Here is a 10,739-nt window from a genome sequence, read left to right on the forward strand (position 1 = left end):
CCGAGCACATTTTTCCAGATAAACTTACTTATTTTATGACCAATTATGCAATTCTATCTAGTGACATATTAATTTTATCAAATTCTTTCTCCATTAAAGTCTTCAACTCTCGCCTCTATCAACTACACAACATACAAGCTGAACACAGAGAAAGTCATTTCTTGTCGTTATATATCAGACCATGCTCTTTTTCCATTTTTCATGTATGTATGATTGTTTTCCTTTTTTGTTTGTATGCACTACGAAATCTTTAAGATATAACAAACACCAGTTGACTTTGACATTTTGCCTGATGATATCTCAACATCGTGACTATTTTACATTTTTTTGCTACTACATTATGATACTGTGTACATTTTTTGCACCTGAACACTCTATTTTTTGACATAATACATTTTCTGTCATGGTATGCTGTATGCTTAATTATATCACTAGAAACCAGTTTTTATTTAATGGGTATATGATTTAAATGCAATATATTAATCCTTATTCATCATTTTCAGAAAGCAATAACATGTAAAAGAAATAAATTAAACAACCCACAGTGGATTACTATGAAATGGGAATTTCAACTTCGGAATGAACGAAAGAAGATGCAATACCTCGTCATGAAGAGTAAATGGATCAGAATTAACAAACATTAACAAGAATATACTATACACAGCGTATGATAGCAGTCTTAACTATTTTTTTTTCTTTCAGAATACGAGGCGATTGATGCAGGCTGTCAGACAGAACTACACATCTTAGTTTTAGTGATGAAATATGCTAGAAATAAGAAACTCTATACTATGAATAGTTGTATGAAGTAAATCGTAATATGAATAATGAAGTGTCTCTTTTGCAGATAATGAATGACGATGAATAGTTATATGAAGAATATGGTAATATGAATAATGAAGTTTTTCTTTGCAGGTGATGATAGTAATGAAGTTATGATAATATGAATAATGAAGTTTTTCTTTGCGAGTGATGACAGTGATAAATTGTATATGGCCACTTAACGCACCACTTTTAAGTTTTTCTTTGCAGATGAGAATAATGATGGAGTTTATATATTAGTTAAGAGATGCTATGTAGTTATTTAAGTATTTGTTGCAGTTCGTTTTGACAGTATGTCTTACGTCGCATGGTATAATGACAGTATGTTTTGAAAAGGACAGCTAGAGTACATACATATTGAGTACACGTTTCATTATCTGTTAATTCGAAGTTCACTACTTTTCAGCATAATATGCGATTCTTCTTTCAGCTGAATAATCCATTTTGTATTTTTTACAGGAGAAGCTATTCATGAAATTAATGTGCTATAAGCAGTTAGTCATTAAACCTGTTCTCGTACTTGCATTTTTTTTACCCATTTGTGTGTGTCATTCATGAATGTGATCACATATGGTCTACTTGTTTCATAACCTCGTTACAGCTGACTCGTGACGAATGACGTTACTAATCCTTATTTGCAGCAATAAGTCAAAAGCAAATGTTTTCATGCCCCAGTAATTAATTATCGATCCCAACGCAATGCATTGCTAGCACAAAAAAAATAGACCTTGAGTAATAGCTACAGTGTGTTACATTTTAAATATGTCTTATGTCACTTGAATGATGAGTTCTGAGTAATACTGATTAATGTTTTATAAAACTATGTGAATACTTTGTAACTGGCCAATGAATGCCACTGTTTTTTTTATATTTTTAAATTTGTTTTATATCACTTACATGTTATCATATATGAATACCAGTAGCTTAATGCTACACTCATTAGCTTCTTCTGAACAATGCACAAAAATGGTTTGTAACTGGCCAATGAATGCCAATGATTACTATAATTAGATGAATTATGTACATACTATGCCATTAATTAACTTTTGTTTTGAATGATGACTTCTGAATTATGCATAATAATGGTTCATAACTGGCCAATGATTACTATAATCAGATGAATTATGTAAATACTATGCAATTAATTAACTCCTGTTTTGAATGATGACTTCTGAATTATGCATAAAAAATGGTTTGTAACTGGCCAATGAGTGCCAATGATTACTATAATTAGATGAATTATGTAAATACTATGCAATTAATTAACTCCTGTTTTGAATGATGACTTCTGAATTATGCATAAGAAATGGTTCGTAACTGGCCAATGAGTGCCAATGATTACTATAATTAGATGAATTATGTAAATACTATGCCATTAATTAACTCTTGCTTTGAATGATGACTTCTGAACAATGCATAAATATGATTTGTAACTGGCCAATGAGTGCCAATATTTAGTGTAATCAGATGACTTATGAATACTGTTCTGTAATACTCCATACATAGTACAGAAATGTTTAGTAACTAGGCAATAAGTGCCAACAATTACTCAAATCAGTTGATAGACTAGTGTACTTTTCTATGATGACTAGTATAAGACTTAATGTCGTTCACCTTCTGACCTAAATGCAATATCCGTTTGTCCAGTCCATCCTCATGATCATGGAGCACTATATTTGGATTTTGCACTAATTCTACGTTGGTGAAAAAATATCAATTCTGCAGGAGTGTGGTGTTGACACATCATGCTGTCCACCACCTTGAACGGTGGAGATGTTATTGTGGTCCCACTGTTTGGTGTACTTAATGTACAACCAAAATGATAACATTGAATATTAATACGACATTTCAGTGTCTTGGCTACACTGATTCATACTTCAGGGAAGAGAACTTCAGATTGTCTCACTTGGCGTTGTGCTTCTGTAGAAAGATATGGACTTTCAGTGCAGCTACGTGCAACCTACTGTGCTACAACCATGATCCAATCCTTCCCTTTCCTATCCTAGTTCTTGTAAAATGGTAAAAATATGTATAGTGCGTGTGCACTTTATGTCATTTATTAATATGTTTTGTACTCATTGCGTATCCTAGTTCTTGTAAAATAGTAAAAAATATATACAGTGTGTGTGCACTTTGTCATTTGTTAATATGTTTTGTACTCATTGCGTATACTAGTTCTTGTAAAATGGTAAAAATATATACAGTGCATGTGCACTTTATGTCATTTGTTAATATGTTTTGTACTCATTGCGTATACTAGTTCTTGTAAAATGGTAAAAATATATACAGTGCGTGTGCACTTTATGTCATTTGTTAATATGTTTTGTACTCATTCTGTATACATTTTGTCATTTCTTGATATGTTCTGTACTCAGTGCATGTGCACTCTATTTCATTTCATGTTCTGCACTTTATATATATATATACTCTGTGACTGTAAACTTAGTTAATTAAGAAAAATTTGTAGCTCATGGCAAGTCCAATTGACTCACCATCGCTGCCAAATTTTTGCCCCCCTCCCCAGTGGAGGGTTATGTAAGAGGTCCGTGCAGATGTAATTTCGATGTATTGCTCATGCGCTGCCTGCGATATGCAAGGTATAAGAGAATCGCTGACCACAGAGTAGTGTTGACTCAGTAGGTACTGTGTAGCTGTAGCAGTAAGTTGTTGCTTGTCTGCGCTAGTCTGGTCTGGAGTCTGCTCTGGTCTGGTATGGTGTATCGTGTTGGCTGGCCCGGTCGCGGTGCAGCGATGTCGGAGCCTGAGTATTAACGTAAGTCCCATGTAAATGATTTTAAAATCTCGTAATAATAATCTTTCTCATAAAAAGTAACTTTCAACAACCATTCATTTCAATTTAAAGAACTTACTAATTTCTCCCATCCATGATCATCCCGATTATTGCAATAGAAAAATCAGTTGCTTCCTTTCATAAAAGACGGATAGGTCGGCCAGCATTGCACAGAGCTGTGCCAGAAAATTTATCGTAAGAGCGGATATACGCGGCGACTTCATTGAGGTATGAATTTTTGCTGTTTTCATTCAGAATGATCTTACAGGGCCATGACGCAGCACTGCTGTCGTCCAAAATTTATCAGGTTACTGAATTTATTTTTTATTACGAGGTTTAGGAATTTTTCTGTTTCGAGCTTACATTAAATGGGAAACAAATTTTGTGTGGAGGTTAAATGTGAATGAATTTCTAGAGGGAGGTTATAAATGGGAACCAATTTTGTTCTGAGGTTATACTAAAATTAGAATCGTAATCATATTATTATTATATATACAATTTTTTGTGGGGAGGTTACAATCTATACTCGATGTTAACAAATTTCTCTTCTTCAGAAACATGGAGTGATTTTGCTCAGTGTTTTTTTTTTTTTCCCTCTTGAAGCATTTCTTCATTTTCACATGCATTTGAATTTGCCTTTTCCGGTTCCTGTAGCCCTATTCACGAATCATCGATATCTTAATGTCAGCCATTTCCAGTTTCACAAAGAACACTATTTAGAATAACATTCCTCTTTCTTTTAGTTAACAACCGCGGACGGCTACCATGTTAAGAATATTCATTAACAACAAGGTAATTGCAACATACCTGAAACCTTACAATGTGAACATTCTCACGCCACGGAACTCGCTGACTGTTTTGCCGTAAATAGGGCTGCTGATATTTTTAAATAAATAAATGAATATAAATGTATTAAACCGATATTTAAAAAAAAGTCATTATAGACCATCGATATGTCAAAAAAGCTATCGATTTATGAACGGGGAAAAGATTAACGGCAAAAAAAAACAAAAATTAAAAAAATTAAAAAAAAATCGGCATCAGATTATAAGTATACTGCCAGTTTTAGAACTGTATATTTAAGTATTAATTTATTAGTAGATATTCTGTACATCAACAAGCTAGCAGCTTACTTACCCCGCTCAGAGCAAGAACTGAAAGGAAAACAATGCACGGTCACTCTTGGCGATAAGCACTTTTGTAATAATGGTAACTTCACGTAAGTGCCACAATAGTGTCCAATGGGTCCGTCGTTCGGTTCCTTCGTATATCGGATTTCTCTGGAACACTACGTGTCGACTTCCCTGTTTTTTTTTCATTTCTGCAAACGCCAGCGACCTAGCAGTTGCAGTCTCAGAATTGCGTGGTGAAGCTGAACGATGCAGTTTCTATTGATAGCACGCCAGCATTCCCTCTCACGCTTCTCCGCCCACCGCAAACATCGGTCTTGTCATTTAGATTTTTGTTCATCATTTTCAGCAATTGTTTTTGAAGAATGTCGATGTGACGAAGTAGAATACTAGTTGCGTTGCAAATTGTTTTTTAACGCAGCTGATGTGCTATTTCTTGCCATCGAAAATCTACTTATTCCATTCACACTACCAACTTCCTGTGGAATCGGACTTCTTCTTTGGGACTTCACACAGTCAAGGAGAAATACTGGGCTTGATGAAAGCTAAAAACGTAGCAAGACTCCTTCACACAGTGAAGGTAAAATTATTTTCTACTACAGTTGCAAAAGAACAACTTCAAATATTAATCGAAAATTGGGAAAAAAATATACCGGTAACATAAAATGAAAACATAAGCACTCGATATTGCCATTGCGATATTTATATATCGATAGGTCTGTGAAAGGCATATAGCCGAAATACATCGGTACGTTTTGGAAAAAATTTCGATATGTTTTATCAACAGCGTTACCGTAAACATATATACACTTATTTATTAAAATCTTCTCTACACTAGCCACACTTTCAATATAAATGAACCACTTTCCAACGGTAAAATTTATTTCGCTGATATACGTTGTGCTAAACTGCCAACAATCGGTCTCTCATAGTAATCTGCCCTTTCTACTTTCTCTAGAAGTCCCCACATTTGCCAACACAAGGCATCGAAGGAGTTTTTCTTTCCGTACTGACTGGCAGATGCCATTACGTTGTGTTCATGAAAAAAGAATTACCCTCATATCAGAATCTAGTCTAACTGAAGTTGTTTGATTTGGGGAGAGTGTCGGTCCCATCGGATTAGGAGAGGATGGAGAAGGATCTCGGCCCCGTGACCTTTCAAAGGAACCATCCCGGCATTTGCCTAAAGCGATTTAGGGAAATCACGGAAAACCTAATTCAGTATGGCCTGATGCGTATTTGAACCGTCGTCCTCCCGAATGCGAGTTCTGGCTAACCACTGCGCCACCTCGCTCAGTCACACTGGAGTTCTTACACGTGACAGATGTACATGAAATACAAACTTACATCTAAATTGTTTTAAATATTTTGTTTGAGGTACCATAGCTTGTCAGCTCAAGGAAAGAAAAAATAGGTAAAATAAATGCATTCCTCGGCAGTCATTGGAATACACTGTCTAGGGCACTCCCTAGTGCTACACCAATCGTTTCCACTCACCCACCTTACTGCTTTGCGTAGACGGATAAGGATCCTCGCCTAAGCTTCGCATCAGTTTGTGTTTTATTTGTGTCTTGGAGAGTTCTTCTTTATGTGCGCAAGTGCGTTCATCGACACCTCACTTCGTGAATCATTGTTACTCTCGCTACCTTCATCTCGCCGCCGCCGCCGCTGTCTCTGCCGTCTCTTCGCCTGCGTCTTCGTTGCCGCCACCTCCATCTACCGTCGCCATCACCACGTCACCCCGGTCCTCGCTGCTGCCATCCCCCACAATCTCAGCGACGCTCTGTCGCTGATATGCATAATCGATTATCAGTTCCTTGTCTCCTCTCCAACTGTATCCATCATTCATACCATCCATTCCCCTGCTCCCTTCCACCCTCCCTTCCCACAGTCCTATCTGCAGTCACTTCCTTCAACTACCAAACTCTAATCTCAGCGACGCTCTGTCGCTGGTATGCATAATCGATTATCAGTTCCTTGTCTCCTTTCCAACTGTATCCATCATTCATACCATCCATTCCCCTGCTCCCTTCTACCCTCCCTTCCCACAGTCCTATCTGCAGTCACTTCCTTCAACTACCAAACTCTTCCTCCTGCCTTTTCCACACGTTCCAATACATCCTTTGTCTATTGCCAACGTCCAACTTATCCCATGCATAATAACTTGACGAGTTACTGTGGCAACGCCAGAAATCACAATACAGTCAACAGGTATCGAGATCTACTTAACCAAATGGAAAGACCTGCACTAAGCCATATCCCACTTTCTCTAGCTCCCTAACACCTACTCCAACCCATTACATCCAAAAAAAGTTACAAGCGCCCTAATGCAGAGCCCACTACCAGCACTGCAACCAAAAAATCTGAAATAAATCCTGATCCTCTATAGTCGACATAATCGTCTTGAGAGTTTCAACAACTGTATAAATCCAGAATGAGATTTTTACCCCGCAGCGGAGTGTGCGCTGAGTTTGGAAGGTAGGAGACGAGGTACTGGCAGAAGTATAGCTATGAGGACGGGGCGTGAGTCGTGCTTGGGTAGCTCAGTTGGTAGAGCACTTGCCCGCGAAAGGCAAAGGTCCCGAGTTCGAGTCTCGGTCCGACACACAGTTTTAATCTGCCAGGAAGTTTCAACAGTATAATTATTTAAAATAATTCTCATTTGTTGTTCCATCTCAGTTGCATACTATTTATTAGATTACATGTTTCGCTCAATCCGGATCATCTTTGGATCTAAGTAGCTGCATGACAATCTACCTTGTCTACTTAAACTACAAATTAGAGTGGTCTGGTAGGTTGTTCTGAGTAGAGAAGACGTGATGTGGATGCAACTACTTAGATCTGAAGATGATCCACAGTGATTGAAACATGTAATTTAATTAAAAATATGCAACTGAGATGGAACAAAAAATGAGAATTAAATGCCAGCTTACCAACTGTAAAAACCAGGAAGTATATCCCTCACATTTCCATCGCCCAAAACATGCCCTGCAAAGATTCACTCCTTATCAAATCCAACTTCCATTGAGAGTTCCTCCTCAACAGCCCATGCATTACATATGGTCCACATACCTCCCTCAATCCCTTCAACACTGTCTCCCCATCCAAACAACACCAGTCTTCTGGCCAGCCCCTCACACTAACTGACATGATAACGAATGTTGACCTTGAGATCGTGCAAGAGGAGGTGGTCTACAAACTGAATTCCAGTCTTGCCTTAGAAATCCGCAGAGCCCACTGTATGTACAAGGAATCAGGTCCTACCTGCATTATGCTGGTCTTTACACACTCTGCCTCCACCATCGATCACCTCCTAATGGTTGGTTGGTTGGTTGATTTAAGGGAGGGGACCAAATATCGAGGTTATAGGTCCCATCAGATTAGGAAAGGATGGGGAAGGAAGTCGGCTGTGCCCTCTCAGAGGAACAATCTTGGCATTTGCCTGAAGCCATTTAGGAAAATCACAGAAAACCTAAATCAGGATTACTAAACGCAGGTTTGAACCGTCGTCCTCCAAATGAGGGTCCAGTTGCTAACCACTGCACCAACTTGTTCGCTTACCTACTCGTGGAGGGAGCCCTGATTTACAACTGCCGTCATAAAGTCGAACCCTCCAAATCCCTCCCCCAGTCCTATCACCGGCCGTTGTGGCCGAGCGGTTCTAGGCGCTTCAGTCTGGAAGCGCGCGACCGCTACGGTCGCAGGTTCGAATCCTGCCTCGGGCATGGATGTGTGTGATGTCCTTAGGTTAGTTAGGTTTAAGTAGTTCTGAGTTCTAGGGGACTGATGACCTCAGACGTTGTCCCATAGTGCTCAGAGCCATTTGAAGCCAGTCCTATCTTTGCCAAACATATCTCATTTATAATGACCACCTCACCCCTGAGTGTAAAAATCCGCCCACCTCAGTTCACTGTACTGCCTCTTTCTCAAACATTCCCTCAACCTCATCTCCCCTCCCAGGAGCAACACCTGCAGTGATACCACACGTCCCACTCTGCCAAATGCAAAGCCAAAGCCCCACCAGTCAAACCACAATTAACTGAGCCTGTTCGTCCTATGAACGGTGCTACCCATCCCAATAACTCTCTCCACCCACCTCCCACTGTGAAAGATATCATCACATTTGTGGTGGCGTAAGCTGTCGCCAGCATACCGGTCGGCAAAGAGGTTGTGAGAAGATCGATAATAGGCGCTGGATAAAGCGCGTCTCTCAGGCCAAAGACAGACTCGCAGGCCAGCGCCGTCTCGACCGCCAGTATTTAGATCGCCAACGCTGACCGGAGGGCCCAGTAAGTCACAATCACCCAGTAAGTCACAGTAGGAGTCACAGTCAGTCAGAGTCACAGTCTCTAGCTCAGAGTCAGTCAGTACCTAGAGACCAGAGTGGTGTTTATAGCGGGCTTGTACTTCACCAGCAGTGAGGATAGCGTGGACTATTACGGAAGAACTTGTATCACAACAACTTGCGTCGAGATAAGTAGCTTCTTGTTCTTACGAACAAAGAACTCTGTTAATACATGTGTGCAGATTTGTTCTGGGAAAAGGATACTGGTCACTGAACGACGTCCTCTCCCTGGCTTTCCCTGATACAAGACTCTACAGTGTCAACGACGACACAAAAACGTTCCCCACCGTAATCCTCATAAATACAGAGGAGTCCAAAAAAATGTATCCACTGTTTAAAAGTTCATAACTGGCAAACTAACTGACGGAGTTGTCTCACCTTTGGTAGTGTAATAGTTTGTAATTCCGGCAATCGGCACACAAGCGTTGTATTGCGTTGTTTTGTTTTGTCAGATGACAGTCGCCAGATAGTCAGTGTTTAGTTCTTAGTTGCATCTAGTCACTCGAGTAAACATGGCTGGCGCAAGGATTACATTCGATGAAAGGAAGTCAGTTTTGAAGTGGTATTTTAAGTACGAAAATATTAATGAGGTTCAACGGCAATGGCGAAATGAGTATCAAACAGAGCCACCGAGACGTTTAGCGATTCGTTGCATTCGAGACTAATTTGAAGCCGGAGGTTGTGTTAAAGATGTACACAAACAACGATCTCGACGACCTGTAACAGTAACAAGTCCAGCTAACTCCTGTCGTGTGTTACAAAAATTCACTCGCTCACTATAGACGTCTGTGAGACAGTGTGCCCGTGAAATTGGAGTGAGTCGCTCAAGTGTTCGGCGAATTTTGAAGGCAGCAAAGTGGAAGTGCTACATCCCACGATTGCTACACGCAATGAACGAGGACGACCCAGATCGTAGAATGGAGCACTGCGAGTGGTTTACTAACATGGTGCGCGACGATGAAGAGTTTGCAGAGATGATTGTGTGGTCTGAAGAGGCACAGTTCAAACTCAATGGTACAGTAAATCGCCACAATTGCATCTACTTGGCCGCCGAAAATCCGAACGTCCATGTAGACAAAGCCGTGAATTTGGCAGAAGTAAATGTGTGGTGTGGGTTGTCTTACCGGAGCTTGATTGGGCCATTCTTCTTTGACGGCACAGTTACCGGTGAGGTGTACCTACAGAAGCTTCAGACATCCATTTTACCTGCCATCCGAGACTTATATGGAGACGGAAGAGTTTACTTTCAACAAGATGGTGCCCCAGCCCACAATCAAAATCGTGTTAGGGCGTATCTCGACGAAAATCTACCAGGAAGATGGATAGGCCGTAGAGGTGCTGTGGATTATCCACAACGTTCCCCAGACCTAACTCCTCTGGACTTTTACCTGTGGGGAACACTAAAGGACGTCGTTTATCGACAAAAGTCACGCACATTGGATGAACTTCGAGAATCCATCGTACATTCATGTGCAAATATACAACTGAACACGTTGCAGTCAGTAGTTCGTGCTGCAGTTAGGCGGCATCGTTTGTGTGTGGATGTTAATGGTGACTATTTAGAACACCTACAATGACATCTTTAAGTTGGATTTTAAGCTACACTTTCACCAAAAAGAGACAACTCCGTCAATTAGTTTGCAAGTTATGG

At 39.9% G+C, this 10,739-nt stretch overlaps 1 protein-coding gene across 1 annotated transcript in view; it reads right to left on the minus strand.

The window, feature by feature from the left end:
• Positions 1 to 6,601, minus strand: part of LOC126482216 (tubulin alpha-8 chain-like) — a 137,759-nt gene extending 131,158 nt beyond the window's left edge. Inside the window, exon 1 of the mRNA XM_050106194.1 lies at positions 6,401 to 6,601. Within this exon, the coding sequence (XP_049962151.1) occupies positions 6,401 to 6,601 (201 nt within the window). The remainder of the gene's footprint in view (positions 1 to 6,400) is intronic.
• Between the last annotated feature and the right edge of the window lie 4,138 nt (positions 6,602 to 10,739).

The sequence above is a fragment of the Schistocerca serialis genome, chromosome 5, assembly GCF_023864345.2.
Source record: "Schistocerca serialis cubense isolate TAMUIC-IGC-003099 chromosome 5, iqSchSeri2.2, whole genome shotgun sequence".
Classification (NCBI taxonomy): Eukaryota; Metazoa; Arthropoda; class Insecta; order Orthoptera; family Acrididae; genus Schistocerca; species Schistocerca serialis.